The sequence below is a fragment of the Pollachius pollachius genome (genome assembly GCF_949987615.1).
Source record: "Pollachius pollachius genome assembly, chromosome: 18".
In the NCBI taxonomy this organism is placed as follows: domain Eukaryota; kingdom Metazoa; phylum Chordata; class Actinopteri; order Gadiformes; family Gadidae; genus Pollachius; species Pollachius pollachius.
In genome coordinates, this window is record NC_136951.1 from 9808777 (window position 1) to 9830257 (window position 21481).

The 21481-nt window shown below is 47.7% G+C and overlaps 1 protein-coding gene across 1 annotated transcript in view; it reads right to left on the reverse strand.

Moving 5' to 3' along the window:
- The window catches only part of pappaa (pregnancy-associated plasma protein A, pappalysin 1a), a 96706-nt gene extending 76058 nt beyond the window's left edge, over positions 1-20648 (reverse strand). The window contains exons 1-6 of the mRNA XM_079755433.1: positions 20204-20648; positions 12645-13755; positions 4376-4521; positions 3113-3406; positions 1626-1818; positions 824-945 (exon numbers count right to left, since the gene is read on the reverse strand). Coding sequence (XP_079611559.1) covers positions 824-945; positions 1626-1818; positions 3113-3406; positions 4376-4521; positions 12645-13755; positions 20204-20615 — 2278 coding nt within the window. The 5' untranslated portion in view covers positions 20616-20648. The remainder of the gene's footprint in view (positions 1-823; positions 946-1625; positions 1819-3112; positions 3407-4375; positions 4522-12644; positions 13756-20203) is intronic.
- Positions 20649-21481: the final 833 nt, after the last annotated feature.

Below are 21481 nucleotides of genomic sequence, written 5' to 3' on the forward strand. Positions count from 1 at the left end.
CGTTGGTAATAGGTCATGTCTTCACTTTATACCCTACAATACATTAAGCAAATTAATACTAAATGAGCCGGCTAGAACTTGGCTTCCTACTACATGCTGTCTTTCGTCACCAAGACGGTTTAATAGCTAAAAGTTACCAAAATGGGCCTGATATCAGTTAAATACAAACTTCACACACCTCTTCAGCTGACCTTATACGCACACACACACACACACACACACACACACACACACACACACACACACACACACACACACACACACACACTTACACATTCTTACACAAAACAAAGTGCCAGTAATAAACATCTAGATTTACATTAACAATACCATTTCCTATTTTTAATGGAGCTAAGAATTTGTAATGAAGGATTATCGACATGAGAACTATGTTGCTCCTAAACCCTTATTTGGGCGGGGATTATTTTGGTGTTGTCCCAAAATATGGTGACACCCGTTGGGATACGACCTTCCTCTCTCCCTAAAGTAGTGGCGGGGCAAATGTCAGGCGTTATGACTCTTATGACTCATTCCCTCATGTTTCATAGATGAGTCAGCGACAAGGAATATTTACATGTTGAACGACTTACTAACAAAACCAAAAAAACCGACAAAAAAAAAATAATCCCAGAAAACCATAATGTTTTGCATGCTTGTGGATTTGGAAAACAATACTTTTTTCTTTTTACTGAAAAACGATCTTCACTGAGATACACGAGTTCCATATGTGCCACCGGTTAGCTATACAAATGATTATGCCATTATTTAAAACAACAACACAAGACTTTTACAATTAGAAGAAAATGGCGGGGTTTTTTTTTACCTTCGGCTTCTCGCGGAGACCAGTGTCCGGACGGAGCGCAGGGTCGCGGCGAGGAAGAGTTGAATGCGTACTGCAGCAGGACTCTCCCCTCCGTGCATTTGTCACACACTGATCCCAATTCTCTAGGAAACCAACAAACACACACAGCCACAACCAACTTAGATACAGCCCAAACACAACCGAACGGTGTACATTTTTGTGTGCTGCGGTCCTCTAGAGAACCATACAGCCGCCGTAAAACCAACCTTCCCACCCAGATACGGGCCAATACGACCTCGTTAAGTCAATTTGTGTTCTATTGCAGATTTTATTTTTGAAAACGAAAACTTTTATTGTGAAACTTCATTGACCGCTGATACATACACAAACCAACAGTCTGACAGCCACAACCGATTTAATTGAAGCTACCCCCTGTTAATTATTACCATATTATGTACTTTAGTGTAATCCAACGGTGGCTTTTATTTTGAAACTGCACCGATGTTCTTGGAAATTGATAAGACACACACAGCCAGAACCAACCTAGACATAGCCCAAATAAGGCCACACATACGGTGTTCTTGAGTATACCGAACGTACAACGATACCGATGATTTTTTCCGAGAAACTAAGAGAAACAGTAACTTTTTACTTTGAATGCAAAAAAACTATGTTTGACTCCAGGTCCACATACTGAATTACAAGTATATTGTAATGTCCCACACAAGTATACGATAGACACACACAGCTGTGTGTGGGACATTGCAAGTCCCACACAAGGGGGGACTTGCGTGAAGGGGCCACCCTGTTGAACTCATTTCACCTGTCGTAGAAGTGTCCCGAGATGGGCGGGAACCACTCCAGGGTGACAGCGTTGGGATGCTGCTCCACCACCTGAGGCGCCATGGGCACTGGCGGGGGCTTGGACGCGGGTTGCCAGTTCTGGTAGATGAGGTCCAGGTAGCAGTGCATCCTGGCAACCTGGTTCAGCGTGAAGGAGTCCGTGCAGGCGTCGTCTGGCGGTGGAGACAGAGGGGGGATGGAGATGGAGTGTGTTTTGTCGGTTAGCTTGTATGCATGTTGAGGAGAAAAGGACGCATGGGCCGTAGCCAGGTTAGTCCGACCCGATCCGAGAGTAAGAGATGGCCCCCACAGATACCTGCTCCTTCATGACATAAATCTAAAAAACAGGTTTACTGTGAGTTCATTTGTATGGACGTCTCGGCTAAATGACATGGCCCAAATTAACAATTTGAACAAATGAACAATGACAAAGACTCAAATTAAACATGGGCCAACTTTTAAACTATCCAAAAACAAATGTGTACCTCAAATGCAGGCCTACTTTAAAACTGTTCCATCATGACAACCAAACACAAAGGTCACCGCGCTCGAAAAAAAGAATAGCTTTAGTTGCTTTCACGCTTTGCCATGTCGGACCGATTGCCGGGATTTTCTGGAACAAACCGTCCGAGAAAAGGACTTGTCGTTCTTGAGTGGCACAGTTTTGGCGATCAATGAAAAGCCAGGCGGCACAATGTCATTGGGTTATTAAAATAACGAAGATGAAGTACAAATCCGTTCACACCCATGGCATCTAATTGTACAATTTCTATCAACGGCAACAGACAACAAAGCGCTGCCTTTCGGCGGTTGCAACAGTGTGTAGATAAGACGCTGAGATGACAAATCATTTTGGCCGCGCCGTGACATTCTTCAGGGAGAAAAAGTGTAATCAATCTTTTCAAACTTATTTTCCCTGGGGCATTTCATGAAGGTATATGTGGAATCCAAGATAAAAATGTCAAACATTTTACTGTTGATCTTTGCGTTACAGTGCCTGAGGATGGAGCTGTGTGATCTCCTGCCCAGGTCTATGTGTAAGCGTGTATCAGTGTGTTAGAACGTGGTTTAGTAAATGTGTTTGGGTGTGAATATATGTGTGTGCATGTGTGTGTGTGTGTGTGTGTTGCTAGTGTGTGTTTTTGTGTGTGTCTGTTAGTACTTTAAATGTGTGTTTACATGCGCAAACGCACGTTTGCGCATGTATGCATACACATGCATTCACGCATCGTCCTTCCCCCTCCTTCTCCTCCTCCCTCCTTCTCCCCCTGCTCCTCCTCCTTCTCCCTACTCCCTTGTCCTCCTCCCACCTACCCCTCCCTCCTCCTCCCCCTCCTCCACCTCCTCCTCCCACCTACCCCTCCCTCCTCCCCCTCCTCCACCTCCTCCTCCCACCAACCCCTCCCTCCTTCTACCCCTCGTCCACCTCCTCCTCCTCCTCCTCCTCCTCCTCCCCCTCCTCCTCACCCGCGTAGCTCATGTAGTTGCTGTAGGGCGTGTGCGTGAAGTGCCGGCAGCCGCAGGTCTCGTTGCCGGGCTCGGGGTCGTGGCAGCCCTTGTGCTTGGGCGTTGGATTCGTGTCGGCGCACAGGTCCCCTGTCTCCATGGAGGGCTCCGTCTCCAGGCAGGGGTCGTTGCAAGACTCAGTCTCCGAGATGCCCCGGAAGACGTGGTACAGGCCCAGGCTGTGGCCGATCTCGTGCACCATGGTGTCCGTGTGGCCGAAGGTGCCGTAGAAGGACGGGTTGAGCACGATGCCACCTGCGATAGAGAGACACAGAGATAGGGAGAGAGAAAAGGAGATAAGGAGAGAGAGAGGGAGACAGAGAGAGAGAGAGAGAGAGAGAGAGAGAGAGAGAGAGAGAGAGAGAGAGAGAGAGGGATAGAAAGAGAGAGAAAGTGTGAGAGAAAGAGAGAGGGACAGGCAGATAGAGAGATAGATAGTGAGCCAGTGAGAGAGAGAGAGAGAGAGAGAGAGAGAGAGTGAGAGAGAGAGTGAGAAAGAGAGAGAGAGAGATAGAGAGAGGGAGGGGGGAGAGAGAGACAGAGAGAGTAGAAGAGAGAGAGAGAAAAAGAAAGAGAGAGAGATGAGTTATGGATGTGCAGATGTAGGCACACATGCATACACATATATGTGCAACATATATACTGTATGTGCACACTCATACACCCACACACACACTTGTGCACACACATACACACAACCACAACCCCCCCACGTGTATTTTCGCAACATATCCGTATACAGATGCCTATGCACCCACACACATATGCATAACATACACACGCACGCACGCACGCACGCACGCACGCACGCACGCACACACGCACACACACACACACACACACTCATTCTCATAATTCTCCGGCCCCAAAACGGGGTCTCCGGCCTCTCCGAACCTCTGCGTCCGCTCGTACATAGCCCCAGATGAACCACCAGATGCATAAAAGAGTTCACCGAAACACGTAGCTTCACAAGCCGCCGCTGCCTTACTGTCAGCGGCGGCTTGTGAAGCCGGAGGGCTGTGAGTCACCCCCGCCGGCCCCTGAGGCCTGATTTCAGTCTTTGCCCCAACAGTCAAAAGGTGATAATGAAGCTGAGTAGGTGATGCATAATGCAGAGGCGTAACCCTACTCTTATTTCACACGCTTATTGCGTGCCTGTGTGTGTGCGTGTATGTGTGTCTATGTGTCAGTGTGCGTGTGTGTGTGTGTGTGTGTGTGTCTTACCCAGGTGTGTCAGTGCCTCCTTGTCCCAGGGCCAGGTTGCCACGCCAGCAAGGTCTTCATCCGAGGAGTTGGCAAAGAAGACGTTGAGGTGGGCGGAGCCGTCCAGGTTGAGCACCTCCTTTAGCTCCTTCACGTCCAAGTACGCCCTGAGGAGACACGAGGAGGGCAGGAGGCGGGTCAACGCTGGAGACCGCAGGTTAAGGAGCGACCGGGACGTGAACTGTTTGTTTCCGAGGCGTTTAAAAGCCGACCATCCTAGTCACAACTCTTACATTTACATTTACATTTACATTTAGGGCATTTAGCAGACGCTTTTATCCAAAGCGACTTACAATAAGTGCATTTGTTACAATAAGTACATTTGTCATAAGAAGTGAAACAATATATCGCTGTCGGTACAGTAAAGATGTTCATAGAACCAAGTGCAAGTATTACAATCGTTAGGCTAACCCATTCCCCGTGTAAAGCAACGATAGCAGCTACTGTAGATGCTAACTCTTCTCTGTTATGGCCCTGCAGTGGCGGAACGAGCTCCCTGCCGATGTCAGGACCACAGTCCATCAGCAGCTCCCGCAAAAGAATCAAGACTCACCTGTTCAGAGTTCACCTAGACTCTGCATCGCTACCCGGTCCCTCCCCTCCTACTCGTTGTATGTTGTACGTCCTGGCACTTAACGTACACACTTATTGTATGTCGTATTAAGTTATAGTACTTAGTTATGCAGCATCTTATCCTAGCTATCTTTGTTGTAGACGGGGTATGGGTTATTCTTGCGATTGTTGGTGCTTGGTTTTCAGGATGAGGATCGAGCTGGTTCGAGCGTTGATTCAGGAAGAAAAAATATGTTTGAAACTACTAAATAATTTGATGGTAGGGCCTTATGTGCATTTGGGCCAAGAACGTGTAGATCATTGAGTTGCGATTGAGGGTCAAAAACAATCTAAATTACATAATGTTATTATAGATATATTTGTTTCAAGTATTTGACATATGACAAAACTGTTTAATTTCTATAAACTCTATATTTATATTTGTTATATTCATATTGTCCGTCAAAAAGATTCATACTCCAACCATTACTAGTTACAACAACAATACATACAGTCACGATCCCTTGTCTGATAACTCTGACAAGGGAGAGATCTCCCTGATTGCAATCAAACACACGCCTCAGGAACCACATTCCCATCAGCTGGAACCCTTCAAACAGTCATTCATCTTTCCCAACACACCCGACCGACTGTTAGGGCGAATAATTACGTGGGTGATCTGAAAAAAGGTCACAAAAATTCAAACTGCCACTTTACCGTTTCAATACAGTTTAAAAACAGAGGAAGATGTTGAAGAACAGCATGGTCCGATTTTGAAACACACAGAAAAACACAATAAAGTAGGCTACCCAGATGTGAAGACTTTTTTGGCAAGACAATTGTTGTAAAAAGCTGCTACAAGTGTCGGATGTAATCGATGAACTGGCATTCTAACAACTTAGTCCAACGGTGAAGTCATTACCGTTAAACATCATTCAAATATCACCCGGGGAGATCCAATCAGGCGGGGAGTAATAGGCCTGCATTAAGCGTGCGATGATGTCATCGAACATAGATCATTGATCTCAATGAGCGTCGGCACTATGGATCGAGGGAAGGATGAGAGCGGGGGGTAAGTCAGCAGCCATAAACATATCACATAGACACCAGAGGAACCGCGGCCATGAATGTCAGTAAGCTTGTCTTGTTTTAAATACACTAGCATGCCTGTCAATAGACTTAGAGAGATACAACCATCGGTCGCTTGAGGGGTTTTCGAATATTTTGATGTAGAACAGTGAAGAAAATCGATGACCCACACTAGGCCATACCCGTCACCGACGACAAAGAGCCCATTTTGGGGGTTGGACGATTATTGGTTCCAGACTCCGTAGAGTAGTGACTGAGACTGAAATCGGAGATTATGGTATCACCGATTTTGTAATTGAAATGGCTTCAACTGCTACACAAATATATGCCAGTGCAACGAGTACTTTTGCAGAAAATACTGGTGCTTGAAAACGTTGAGTTTCGGTAGAAATGCACTCATTAGAGAGGAGCGATGAACCCACAGACATGGATGAATCAGAAGCGCTAATAGAAATACACCCCACGGACCTCATTTCGTCCACGTGTGAGGTCCTGTACCCGCGAGATTTGGCGTGTTCTCAGAGAAGAGCGGGTAATGGGATGGAAGTCGCCTTCGTATGGACCACCGACCCCGTTCTGGCGGGACTGACCTTCAAGGCCCGTCGTGTAAGAGCGTGTTCCCGCCAAAGTTCAGCCCGACTTTAAACGTCACCAGGGTGGTAGAGGGCGTTAGGTAAAGTTTTCCTCCCTGCTCCCCATCGACACACAACCAGGCATGGTTTGAATAAAGAGTGAGATGGGGCGAAGGGAGGAAGGGAGGGGGAGGGGGAGGGAGGGAGGGAGGAGGGGAGGGAGGGAGGGAGGGAGGGGAGGGGGAGGAAGGGGGGGGGAGGGGAGGAGGGAGGAGGAGGGGGAGGAAGGGGAGGGAGGAGGGGGAGGGAGGAGGGGGAGGAAGGGGTAGGGAGGGAGGGAGGAGGGGGAGGGAGGGAGGGAGGAGGGGAGGGAGGGAGGGAGGAGGGGGAGGGGGAGGAAGGGGGGGGGGAGGGGAGGAGGGAGGGAGGGAGGGAGGAGGGGGAGCCGGGGGAGAAGGGTTACCGAAGAGGAAACTGAGAGGCAAGCAAACAGATAATTTCAGGTCTCGTTGCTTTTGTCATTATTTCAGAATTTTATTATTTCCTCCGAAAGATATTTCTTTTGCGGGGGCCTGCTGGTGTTTTCGTGTTATGAGGACGAGAACAAGACATTCAGGAGGGGTGGGTCGGACGGTGCGAGAGCAAGACAGTGCGGATACAAACAGCACTAACTAATCTGAGTTGAATTAGGCCTAATGCTTTTGGCTGTGTTGCGTTGTCCCAACCGACTTCAGATGTGAGTGGAAGGAACTCGTACAGCAACGCTCGGAGAGGAAACACAAGCTTATTTCTTTCTGTGTCTAAGCGGGGAACCAAATAAAACTGCGGGTGTTACTGTTTGTCTGCCTTGTGTGTGCTTTATCTGTGCGGGCGTTTGTGTGTGTGTGTGTGTGTGTGTGTGTGTGTGTGTGTGTGTGTGTGTGTGTGTGTGTGTGTGTGTGCTTGTATATGTGTGTGTGTGTGTGTATGGGTGTTTGTGTGTGTGTGTGTGTGTGTGTTTGCCAGTGTGGATATGTTAGTGTGTGTGTTTGTGTGGCTGTCTGTGTATCTCTGTGTGTTGGGGGTGGGGGTAGGTTGATATGTCTGACTGTGGACATGTATGTGTTCAGAGTGTGTCTATGTCTGCAGATGTGCGTCTGTAAGCGAATAGAACGGGGAGGGGGGGGGGGGGGATTTCCTAGAAGTATGTATGGATTAGCCGTTATTGATGAAAATGATCCGGTCCCCCCCTTTCAGATACACCATGGGTCGATCCGCCCTCCCCTGTTATGATCCCAGCTCCTGAGGATGCTTCAATTGATCGCCGTCCGTCACTCAATATTGCTTTTTCATCCCTCCATTGTCAAAAGACCCTCCCCCTCATGTGCACACAGCCCACAACCCGCCAACCCCACCACCACACACACACACACATCTCCCAGATCTCTATCTCTGTCACCCCCCCTCCCCCCTCGCTAGGTCCTTGTCACTTGGCCAATTCCTCTCTCTCTCGCTCTCTCTCTCTCTCTCCCTCTCTCTCTCTCTCTCTCTCTCTCTCTCTCTCTCTCTATCATCCTCTGTGTCTCTCTTGTGCCTTGCCTTCTCGTTATACATTTTTCAAAGACAGGCAAGGATGAGCACTTGGGATTGACAAGTTTTTCCATGCATTTACACCCACCCCCTTTCCTAGCCGTGTCCTGGAAAGAGAAATAAATAAACAAGTGGAATTGACTTGGGATAGGAGAGAGAGGACAAGATACAGAGAGAGAGAGAGAGAGAGAGAGAGAGAGAGAGAGAGACAGAGAGACAGAGAGAGAGAGAGAGAGAGAGAGAGAGGGAGATAGAGAGAGAGAGAGAGAGACAGAGAGAGAGGACAAGATACAGAGGAAGGGAGAGAGAGCAAGAGAGAGAGAGAGAGAGAGAGAGAGAGAGAGAGAGAGAGAGAGAGGAGCGGACAATATACAGAGGGAGGGAGAGAGAGAGGGGGAGAGAAATAGATAACGAGATGGAGAGAGAGGGGGGGAGAGAGATAGAGAGGGAAGGAGAAAGAGAGAGAAACAAGATACAGAGGGAGAGAGAGAGAGAGAGAGAAAGAACAAGGGGTGGATAACGGCTTCATCCATTTTACACCAATATATAATTCAACACGTGACACAGATTTTGCGTGTGTACATACACAGCGTATCAGAAGGGAGGGTATCCTTAAGTGTAAATTTGAAGGTGAGTTGGCATGACAACGACAATGGGCTCCCGTTCAACAACACTTTTCAAGATTGGAGGGGAAGGACGGGGTGGGGGAGGAATTGGTTTGGCCCCTGTCATCAAGCCGGTCAACGCCTGCGGTCTCGCTCCCATCTTTCATCTCTCGGCCACATAACTAGACGCACACACACACACACACAAACACACGGCTACACCACACTCTCCAGCTACCCTGCCTCTACTCCGTTCCTCCTTCTCCTGCTTCTTCTTCTTCTTCTTCTTCTTCTTCTTCTTCTTCTTCTTCTTCCTCCTCCGCCACCACAGCGGTTAGACATGTCACATGTAAGAGACGCGTCATGCCGTGCCTTCTAGAGGTATCCTCCCGCTGCCCCTCGCTGCTGCAGGAGGAAGTGCAGTGGAACAATATTCATGGGGGGGGGGGGGGATATGCAAGGGACTCCATGGTGTTTCCCCTTCTGCTGTTCCTCGGTCAAACTGATTTGATGTTCTGGGACTACTTTCATATTTAACCAACATGCAGATGCCTTTATCCAAGCCAAAATCCATGTCACTGCTCCCCCAGATGGGTAAAGAGGCAGAGGACACGTTTTCCCCAAAGGGGGACCAAAGAAAAACATCTATTGGATTCTATGTTCTTCTTTGAAGAGGCAGGTAGGAGGTCAGAGGGCATCTTGCTCAAGGATGTCCACAGGTTAGACTGCGGACAAAGTGAATCTAACTCAGAACCTTTCTAGTGGGTGGTCGAAAACACCCCTTCAAGTCGCTACTATGCTATCCTTGCCCAGTAGGAGACGTCAACACACGTAAACAGTACTAGTATAAATACACCAAGCTTCTATTTTAAGCAAAGCCCGGCCGCTGCCACGACGATCGCAGTATATATCCAATCTGATATGCGTGTCAGTTTGAAAACATCCAGACACGCCCCAGCAGTTCCTACTCGTGTGTGTATAAGGAATTCCAGTCGGCATTACCCGTCTATTCCTAAACACAGTCGCCCTGCCGGACATGAGCAGCTCACACTCTCCTCATAACTCAATAGTATTAGAACCCATCTATCTAGTTTCCCATCAGCCTTTCCAGACCAGGGTGTGTGTGTGTATGTGTGTGTTTCTATGTGTGTGTCTGTGTGTGAGTGTTTGTGTGTGTGTATTGTGTGTGTGTGTGTGTGTGTGTGTGTGTATGTTCGTGTGTGTGTGTGTCTGTGTGTATGTGTATGTGTGTGTGTTTGTGTCTGTGTGAGTGTTTGTGTGTGTCTGTGCCCAAACAGATCCCATGGAAAAAGTGATGCTAGAAGACTTCCCGTTGGCTCTAAGAGTAGAGCGCACACACACACACACACACACACACACACACACACACACACACACACAACACACAACACACACACACACACAAACACACACTCACAACAACAGGTGCTTTTACAAGAGGTGAAATGGCTTTAATGGGGGACAGGGCTAAATAAGAAGTAAATTTTTTGTTACACCCAGTAAGTCCCCACCAATTAGGAACCATGTCATTAACCTGAGCCTGCTTTATGGGAAGACAAGCTTATCGTTTTAATACGACTGTAAAGCGGCCCAAAATCAAAAAGGCCTTGGAGATCGGCCACCGCCGACTCGGATAAAACAAGTGGATGAGAAGGGGGATAACAAGGAGGTGGCAGTGGGGGCAGTGCTGGTGGTGGGAGGTCTAGCCAGTGACTGGGCCACCATTGTGAGAGATGTTGACACAGAAGCCAAACGTAGACAGTCAACAAGGAGACAAAGGGCCAATAAGCATGAGACAAATGAGACACCAATCCGCATTCACTGACGGGCCATTGTCTTGACCTGAAAGGGTGATTAGCTACTAGTGAAATAGATTTCCAAAATACATTCTGCCAATCTGTAAATAAAAAATAACAAGAAACCAATTTGTATTTCCTATCCAAATTATAGAAATAAGTACCTTCGTCCAACAACAAATTTCCATCATTGCACGATAAATTGTTTATAATTATGATACAGTATACTATGATGTATTTTTCATTTTAGACCCTGTGATCTTTAGTTTCTTCAAATGTCACCCTTATTCACCAGCATATTTCTAATTCAGCAAGCAATTACTTTAGAAGTCTTTGACATTGACGCAACGAGCTAACCGAGTGGATATCTTCAGCATGTAAAAGAAAACGCCATAAAAGTGTGCGTCAGACTGTAAAGGGGCTGAAAGAGAGCGAGACAAACACCCTCTTCGTATTAGGAGAGTGAAATAATCAGTGTTATTTCTAGCAAAGAGAGACGGCAACAAATCCAGTCCACATCTCCCGATGGTCTACACCTAAGTGGTAACAGGCTTCACAAATAAATGCAGGACCTCACAACCATTGTTTCCCCGCATATGTGGCACATTGTTCATACAGAATTCCATAATTAAGAAGGAATGTTGAAATGTTTGTAGTGCAGCTCTCTGCAGACCTCTCCAGACATGCCATAATCAAAGCAAAATAAGCAACCACTTACAGGGCTTATGTATCTCTTCTCAAACTTTATTTTTCAGCGTTTGTTCTTGTCTCTTGTTTTCCAGCACTATCCCACAATTCCATCTCTCTCTCTCTCTCTCTCTCTCTTTTTCTCTCTCTCTCTCTGTCTCTCTCTCTCTCTCTCTCTCTCTCTGTCTCTCTCTCTCTCTCTCTCTCTCTCTGTCTCTCTCTCTCTCTCTCTCTCTCTCTCTCTCTCTCTCTCTCTCTCTCTCTCTCTCTCTCCCCTCCACTCCCCCTTTTTCTATTTCTCTCTATCTGCGGTGCTGTGTGTTACGTGTTAAGTTGTCTAGGTTAGGCTGGGTAATTGCCGGATGGAATGGATGGTAGGAGTTCAAACAAGATGAACACACACACACACACACACACACACACACACACACACACACACACACAAACAAACCCGATTATTCGCTCTTTAACCAGCGATATAGTGGCATTCAAAATACATCAAAAGACCACGGCAGCAGAATCGTTGCCTACAGTAGTCCAACTATTTTGAAGTACCATTTCACATTCTCCATATGAGAATGTCCAAAGACATGAACATCATCCCAGTTTTGGTCATTTTGGGGTTTGAAGCCGGAAGGCCCCCCAAAATACTTCACAAAATGTCTCGGCCTACTGTGTTTTGTTTTGCCTCAGTACGCCAAGGAACATTCTAAGTTGTCAGTAACTTATTGCCTTGTGGTTATGATGTCTTTCTTTGTTTTTTCGGTTGTATTTTATCCATTTTTATATTTTTTATGTGATGTATGTTGCTATGGCGCCGCTCGCAAAGAGAAGCTTAATAAAAGGGGGTCCATGTCCAAAATGTAATTTCTGATGTAAGTGCCATGGAGAGAGAGAGTTGTACTGTAGACAATGCCAGCCAATCATTATGCAGTACTTTCTTTTCGCTTGCTTCCCAAATATACTCTCTCTACTCATATAGAGGGTATCATGTATATCATATACTATAGATATAGATATAGATATAAATGTGTATGTATAAAGGTATCAGGTAAAGTTGTGTCAAGGCACTAAGGTTGCATTTCAGATCCTTGGGTATTCTGGGAGCGAGGGTCCGAAACCCTCTGGAATATACATGTATATCTAATCCTTTCTTCAGGGTTAGGTCCTGGAAAAACTGATGCCTGATTCATTCTAGTAATCTACCATAGCACAGAGTACAGTAGAATAGCCTCATATGTAGCAAATACATTTCCAAAAACAGTTCCAAAACAATTATAACAATGGCCTATCACCACCAAATCCAACACAACCATAACAAAAACAAAAAAGATCTTACTTGTGCGGCGAAGAGCGATTGAAGCACGTCTTGGTCACGTCCGTCACGTTGGGGTTGCAGCAGTCGCCGAGGTCATAGGAGAAGTTCTCCAGGTTGCACTCCGCGTCGCACACCCCGTTGCCCTGCTTGTATTCGGGGCAGCGGCTATGGTGGCCCGAGGTGCAGTCCCCGGCGTCGTAGCCCGTCAGCGGGTGGTTGCACTCGGGGTCACAGGCGTCGTCGCCCACCTTGCTGATGTCACAGTTGGCCAGGATCAGCCGGTCGCGGAGGGACGAGTTGGTCACGTTGTGGACGCTCAGCTCCCAGGTGATGTTGTAGGGCCCGAAGGCGTCGTTGAGCTGCTGGTGCTGCAGGCTGATCTGGTGGTCGAACACAGTGGGCCGCTTGCGAGCGTCGTCCCACACGTTGATCACGCGGTACCGCACCATCTTGGGCTTGCGGAAATTCCACAGGTGGTTGTAGTGTTTGATGACGTCCACGTTGTCGCACACCGTCTGGCCGCACGGTGGAGGTTCCAACGTGGTGTCCAGAAATCCCTCGCCGATACTGCCGCCGCCGCCAATGCCCCCCGCGTACCCCAAGCGCCCGTTGATACCCGGCTCGGGCTTCGGGAAGATGCCGTCTTTCACTGTGAGCCACTTCCTGTCCGGATACCTAAAGTTCTCGCGGATGACCAGTTGAGGGACCTCTTGGGGGTCTTCATGCCCCTGCATGTCCCTGATGATCTGCCTCTGGCCGCGGGCCTGCCTCCAGAGGCCCACCCTCTCCACCGCCCCCCTGTAGTTGTGGTTCAACGCGTTGCCGCCGATCATCAGCACCTTGCACTTCTTGGTCAGGTGACTGAAGACGTCGCCCGACTGCTCACGGCTGACGCCCACTTGGGCGCCGTTGACGTAGAGCTTCATGTAGACGCCGTCGTATGTGACGGCCAGGTGCGCCCACTGGTTGGGTGTGTAGCGGGCGTTGGAGTGGATGGAGGTCACCTTGTGCGCGCGGTCCGTCTTGAGGGAGAAGAAGAAGCGAGGGTCGCGGTTGCCTTGCTCGCTGACCGCCTGGATGCCCAACAGCCAGCCGCGGTCGCTGGAGGCGTAGAAACATTTGTCGTAAAGACCTAGTTGAGGAAGAGACGGAGATGACAAGATCAGTCCATTTGGTCATTTGTTTGTACGTACGGTGGTCTAGTGGTTCAATTCAATCCAATTCAATTGTTTTTGTACAGCCCTTAATCACCATTACAGTCTCAAAGGGCTCAAAAGGCCAAATATTTATGACACACTCCTGACCCAAGCCCCCAAAAGGGCAAGAAAAAACTCCCTTAATCAGCAAGGAAGAAATCTTGAAGAAGGAACGCAGAGTGGGGGATTCCCCCTTCCAGGGATGGTCAGGAGTGCAGTGGATGCCATAATTGGCATACACACATGGTTGGGGTACAATGATCATCTTAGCTGAAAGGTTCCAGGTGTGAAGCGCATTGTCCGCAGTCTACCTGTAGGCCTGTTTGAGATAGCTTCTTAACTCCAACCTGCTCCTCAAGTGAGTTTGAATAAAACTGTCACGGACCCTCCATCTAATACAGAAAAGACAAATATGCTCGATACAACTCAAGGGTCCATTGTTCAGGAATTGGGCTTAAATGCAGGTTTTGCTGAAGGGGAACCCGACCCGACATTCCTTATCACAGAGTGTATTTGAAGTATTTGCGTAAAAGATCCTCCCCAGCAGGGTGCCAAAAAAGGCTTGCTTCTCTGCAGATGCCTTGTTTTTCAAGAGGCACCAAAACACCTTTTTCCTGTTTCACTTGGAACATGCACGCCTGCTTCGGCATGGTAATGTGTTTTCACTTCTTAGGGGATGCTAACTGTTTGTTTGTTTAGGGCGCTTGGTTGCGTGTGTGTATGTGTGCATGTGTGCGGGCATGTGTGTGCGTGCGTGTCTGTTTGCAGGTGTGTTTTTCCATGGTGAGTATGTGTTCTTTAAAAAAGTGTGTGACTGGAATCATGTGAACTGTTTTGGTCAAAGAGTTAGCAAGGAACACCTACATAACTTCTCAGCATTAAAACAGGTGTGCCTGATGCTACCTACGCAAGCATCACACTAAGCTAGGTTACATTCCCTGTGTTCCTCTGTCTCTAACGCACACGGGAAAGGAGTTTCCTCTCTCTCTGGTCTGAATAGGATCTACTGTGGCCAATGGCGGCAATGTTAGTGAATACCTTTCATGTTAACATGGCTAAGGCCACCAAAAGAAATGTTTAGAAATAATAAGCATTAGTTATCAGGTCGTCATCACCTTCCAACCCCTGAAGTTTACTGGCCCGCGTAAAAGCCCACTGCATTGATTCATTGGGGGGGTAGCTTAAGCCGTTCAACCTAGTGGCTAAGACTAATGGTTTCCCTCACAAAATATCTAGCTAGCATTAAAAGCTACCCTAATGAGAAGCCCACTCTGATCTGAACTCATTAACTTGATATTGTAATGGCCGCCGACGTTCCCAGAATGACCACAGGGTTCAGGGGGAGTCAAGGTCACTCCCCTTGGGTGGAGGACGTATTTCAGTGTTGGGGGCTGGGGGAGGCCACACCCAACATATGTCACCCAATGCACTCAAGGCTACCCTGAGTTTTTTTTTTCTCTTATTTCTCTTTAAACGCTTGTGGAGCTCCCAGTGTAAACAGCTGCCATAATTCTGCCATGCTCAATTAATCTCAGCACACAGCCAATCACAGCAGGGCAATCACAGTTAATCACGGAACACCTTTTCCAGACTAGTTGGGCTCACGCAAGCACACACATACACACATGCACGCAAACACACACACAAACGCATGCACACATGCACACATGCTCATGCAGACAGACACACGACACAGTGACGCACAAACGCCCCCCCCACACACACACACACACACAAACACTGATACAGATGCACTCACGTTTACATGTGTATGTGCTTATGCATGGATGTGTGCACGCCAAATGGTCTTTGCACACACACACACACACACACACACACACACACACACACACACACACACACACACACACACACACACACAAACACACTCACAGCTAAGAGTTGTTCCTGCTTAGTTCAAAGGCAACCTTGTATAGATTTGCCATTTTCTCTCTCTTAGAAAAACACGCTCGCAAAGAGGAAGAAAATAAATGTGAGAAGGAAAAGAAACAAAGAAGGTGCCATTGGTAAAAGATAAAAGGCACGGCAGGGTTGGGGGACAATGAAGACTTTCATTTTACGTTTTGAAAGATTACGTTGCTGAAAGGAGGGGAGGTGGGTGTGTACAATTACGTTTGTGTACAATTGTGTTAAGGTGTTGGAGAATGCCAAAACGTCTGGAGGGCCACAGTAAAATTCCATTGATACTTTGACCCCTTCGACATGGCGCGCCATCACAAGGCCATGAGCGTCCCCATTGATTGAGCAGGGCTTCAAACGGCTCCAAAGCCGAGCCAGGCTAGGTGGGCCAGCGGCGGAACGCTCTGACTTATTTGCTTCCCCTGTCCCGGGGAACAATTATCCTGGCCTATGTAAATAGGTTCATAAAGGTTCCAGGCCTTGTTTGAAATCCATCAACCTATGCAGCACCAGCCCCCTGAGTGTGTCTAACATGTCAGACTCGTTGGGTGCGGGTCATGCGTCTGCGTCACACTTTGTCATTATCCTTGTTTAAGGCTTATAATAACCTATAATAACCTTTTAATAACCTAACCCTAACCCTAACCCTAACCTTCCTCCGTCCTCCTCCCACTCCCCCCTTTACAAAGCTGAACCTGTGTCATTACATTCAATTGCTTGGATTGCGGCGTTTTTTTTTCCCACACAAGCTAACAAACGCTTTTGTGATGGAACTAAATACCTTTTTTTTTTGAGGCGAGGGGGTTAAAGGGTTTGTCAACTACTTTTTGGCTACTACTTTCTGTTGGGTACTACAGTTGTTTTGTTGTTGTGGCAGGGTACAATAAATTGAATCTTCACCCCCTAATAACACATATTGTTCATAGGTAATGGCTACACATAGTCGGTTTAACAGTTTAGCCTCTTCTCCAGGTTCCATTCTGTTCACTTTTGTCAAAGAAATCATTGAAAAATAAAAAAAGAAGCGGCCGCCTTTTTTGTATTGTAGCGAAGCCCGTAAACCTGAACAGCATGCCAACTTATCACGGTTGTATCTGCAAGGGTGTGCACAAATTTGTTCCCAGCATGTTATGGAAAGGACTTTCTCTTTTTTCATTTTGTTTTCTATGCGGGAAAGTCAGACAAAACCCAGATGGAAGGGGCTAATAGGGCACAACAAGGTTTGCATAACATTTGGTCCCAGATCCTGATGTGTGTATGTATGTATGCGTGTGTGTGTGTGTGTGTGTGTGTGTCTGTCTGTCTGTCCCAAGAGGCACAGGAGCTAATCAGCTTGAATTACAGCTGGTTGGTTGCACTTTTCCAAATGTTCTTAAACATGGGATTAATTCTGACCGTACGCACACGCTTTCTTCAAATGGCATGCCCGCCGAATTTCCCAAACGGAAGTCCTTAATATGCTTTAACAACGTTGACGTAGGAAGTGCCAACTCTGGAGAGTGTGTTTGGCAGATGTGTGACCCTGTGACCAGGCGAACCGCATAATCCCGTTTAAACCGCGTGACACTCGCATGTGTATGTGGACATACTGCATGCATACAGATAAACATACACATACACATGCACACGCACACACGTACCCACAAACACACACACACAAACACATACATACATGCACAAGCGTATCCATACCACCCACACAGACCTATACACACACACACACACACACACACACACACACACACACACACACACACACACACACACACACACATACACACACACACAGAGACCTACACACAGGCCTAAACAGACAGGCACACACACACACACACACATTCATACATCCACTCATACATACATCAACAAACACAATCATCCAACCGTACAGTTTACAATTTCAGATTATAAAGAGTGGTGGTCAAAACAACAGCAACAGCAGCAGTGTGAAAACAGCCGTAGAAAACAAGCCAGAATGAGATCAAAACAAGGGAGTCGTCCTGTTCTACTGGTCACTACGGGACCGTGTGAGGCCCACCATTGAATTTTAAGATTAGGCGCTAATGCACTTTAACGGGAGTCAACGCTCCTTGTGAAATATCAACCCCTTTACACTGTTTCGTCTGGGTACCCTGGCACCAAACCATGATGTTAATGCCCTGGGGATATGGACTGTATAGGTGACATAGCCGTTAGTAAAGTGTCTATATATGTGTGTATAGTGGTTTTGACTTGCAGAGATAACATAACAAATTCCATACGTTTGGGTAAGAATTAAAAAAGGGGAGTATCTACTTTTTTGCGCAAATCGATGGAACAGTCTACAGTAGGTCCTTATTAACAGGAATACCCGTTGACAAAATACATAACCCACTCTGACGCATGCACACACACACACACACACACACACACACACACACACACACACACACACACACACACACAAGTTAGCTTTCACAAGGAATGGATGACATTGCTCCATGTGTGTGTGTGTGTGGGGGGGGGGGGGGTGCGTGTGTGTGTGTGTGTGCGCGGGTGTCTGTATGTCGGTGTGGATGTGGATGTGGATGTGGTAGGTCGTAAATTATGAGTTCACTTGAGTTTAAACCTGCCGGGCCAAAGCGGTAGTCCTCCCATGGCTGGCTAGAGTTGTGTATGTAACGCCCCCCCTGTCGGCAGTCCATAGCAGACAGGGGTTTCCGTGGCTGTGTTCTGGTCGCATATGTCACATGTTTGACTATCCTTAACAATACATTCTAAAGCTGCTGGCATAAAGGCAGATAGCTCACTAAGTGTGTTTGTGGGGGGGGGGGGTCATATATTTAAATTCTCACTTTCTCCATCGAGCACAGACGGCGGACGCCGACAGCATTGCATTAGGGCTAGAAAAATAAAGTCGACGTTTAATTTATGGGATCGCGCAATGCTTTTCGGATGCGGTCACGTCACCACTCTGTGATGCTGCCGCTGCAAAACACAGCAGGTAGTGTCGAGCGCGGTCCCGAGGCACGGGGGAAAGGGGCAGTCGCTTGGTCCCAAGGTCAGAACGTACAGTAGGCGGGACCTCAGCTCCGTTACCAACCAATCGCCGATCAATACGTCCAGGTGGCGGTACCGATGATTGGTCGGTCAAGGAGCGTGGCGGCACAACTATGTACGTTCGGACCCTTGGATGGAGCCAGCCACACGGGAAAACACGGGACTAAACACGGGTCCTCGTCTCGTAACTCCGGTAGCCAATCCGAGCCCCTGACACAGGACACTGCTGACGTTTGGCAAAAGAGCCCTGCGTGCTGCAGATTCACTACTTAATACGTGTACATTAAGCCAATAAGGACGGCCAAAAGCAACGTTTGTTGGGGTATTTTGTAATGGTCCCTTTTTGCGCACGCGCGTGCGTTTGTGCACGCGTGCGTCTGTGCGTGTGTGTGTGTGTGTGTGTGTGTGTGTGTGTGTGTGTGTGTGTGTGTGTGTGTGTGTGAGAAGTCTTCCAAGTGTCGAAATTCAACTAGAAAACATCCTCCGTGAGGCTACCCCTTTCCTAGTCGTAGAACAACTTTCTCCATCCTTCCAAATGAGGCGTTTAGGTGTGATGGCTCTTTACTTATCTCAACACGTCACTCACGCGTCACGCGTCATTCTTCAAAATCTGAACGCGTCCAAAGTAACAGATGCACGCTTTAAAAAAAACAACAAATCCGTCCTAAGTCTCTAAACTACATAAACGTTAGGTTAAGCCACAGCTGGACCCTGGCTGCCTCCCGTCAGCACCCACGGTCAGCGTGTGCGTCTGGGAGGTTGAACCCACCGGGTGGCTTTGAGGGGAAAAACCTCAGCGTTGCGGCATGTGCGCGTTGTGTTCCCGCACACCGTTTCACAAAAGAAGAATCCCCCCCCCCTCACCCCCGAGGCGTGAATAACCGAAGTGACGTGCTCACGTTCAAAGTTTTCATCATTACATCATAGTTTAAAAATAGCCGGTCCGCGCACAGAAATACATTTTACGCACAATGACATCAGTTGGCAGGGGGATGATTTAAGTGTATCATATCAATACATGACATCCAACTGGATGTGAAGGATGTTACTAAAGTGTCTTAGGGGGATCTAAATCTGAAAAAAATATTGCCCTGTGTCGTTAATAATAAAAAAAAAATGTCATGCATCTATCCGATGAAACCATCTGCACGTTTTGCACCCACTAAGATCTCTGCTGTACTTTTCAGAGCATTACATCATTGTCTGCTCTGATAGCTGAACTCACGCTCAACTCTGAAACGGCGTGTTGCTCTGCTGATCCACAACGTGGTCTTCGAGTAGTAATAATGTCAGTCTTCGCCCCCATCAGCCGAATGAACGATCTGTGTGTTATCTGGAAGGTTTGGCGTTCAAAACAACAGCTGTTTTATTAGGCGTATTATCATCATCAGCCTACTACTCGCATGTGCACCACACTGCTCTTACCTGCAATCACCGTGGGCGATCGTTGACCTCCCTCGGGTTTGATCCACATCTCCAGGGTGAAATTCCCTCTCGGTATCTCCACGCCGGGCTTCAGTCGGAGCTGATCTCCCCAGCCGGTGAAGTACACGGCTTTGCCCCCCCGACCCGGGGAGTCATCCTCCTCCGCCTGCGAGGAGCGCCGTCGCTGGCGAGGCAGCCGGCGCTCCAAGCCGGCCACGGAGCGCTTGCCCCGGGGCAGGCGTGTGGCACAAGCCCCCGGGAAGCTGGCGGCTCTCGCTGCCTCCCTGATACGCACCAAGTCCCTCTTGGATCTCCCCTTGTTCTCTCTGACCGTCCCGCACTCTGATCCGAAGCACCACAAGAGGAGGATCACCGCACAGCAAGCCACGCAGGGAGATGCCCAAAGTTTCATTTTGCGGGGTAGACGGGATAAGTAACAAAATAAAATTAGAAAAAAAAAAAACGGGAAAAAATTAAAATCAAAAAACAGATATAACTAAATAGGAGGAAATTGGTACAGGTCCACAATGTTCTCTGCTCTTCCTCTCTTTGCGATCTTCGGCGAGTTTGTTGCGTGGCTTCTCTTCTTTTACAGTCGCATGTCAAAGCGCAGAAAACTGTGTAAATCCAATCTAAACACCAGAGCCATAAAGCACCGCTGTTATTCCCTCTTTATAATGCTAAAACCACGCTCGACCCCCTCTCTGGAGCAGAAAAACTCTCCTGGAGAAGACATGCAGGGGGGGGGACACGGGAATTTTTGATTCATTTAGTAGGCTATGAGTTCCACGGTTGCCTTTTCAATGGTCCCATTTAACCAAAGAGGATGACTAATAAGTGATCAATCAAAAGGGGGGGTCCGGTCGATGCCCCCTCATCCCCTTTGGACGCTGTAGGAGTTGCTCGCAGAAATCCACAGTTGTCTTCCAAGGCGCCTGTCACACCTTTTTATGCTGTCGTTTCCTTATCCTACCTACAAAACACCACTGAAACACCACATATTACATCCCCAAGAAAAGTGAAAGCAAGCCGTCCTCTTCTCATGGTATTTATTTAAATGACCCCCCCCCCCCCCTAAAAAAAAAGAGTGGACAAAAAAAAAAAAGGCTGCAGAGAATGAAATCCTAACTTGCTTTGCTTCGTGGTCTGTATAGAAAAGTTGCAGATACATGAAATGATCTTGTGAGGCGAGAGAGGAGGAGGAGGAGAAGGGGACAGAGGAGAGAGAGAGAGCCGTGAGCATCGCGATCCTCATTGATTGTGGAGGAGATCACTCCT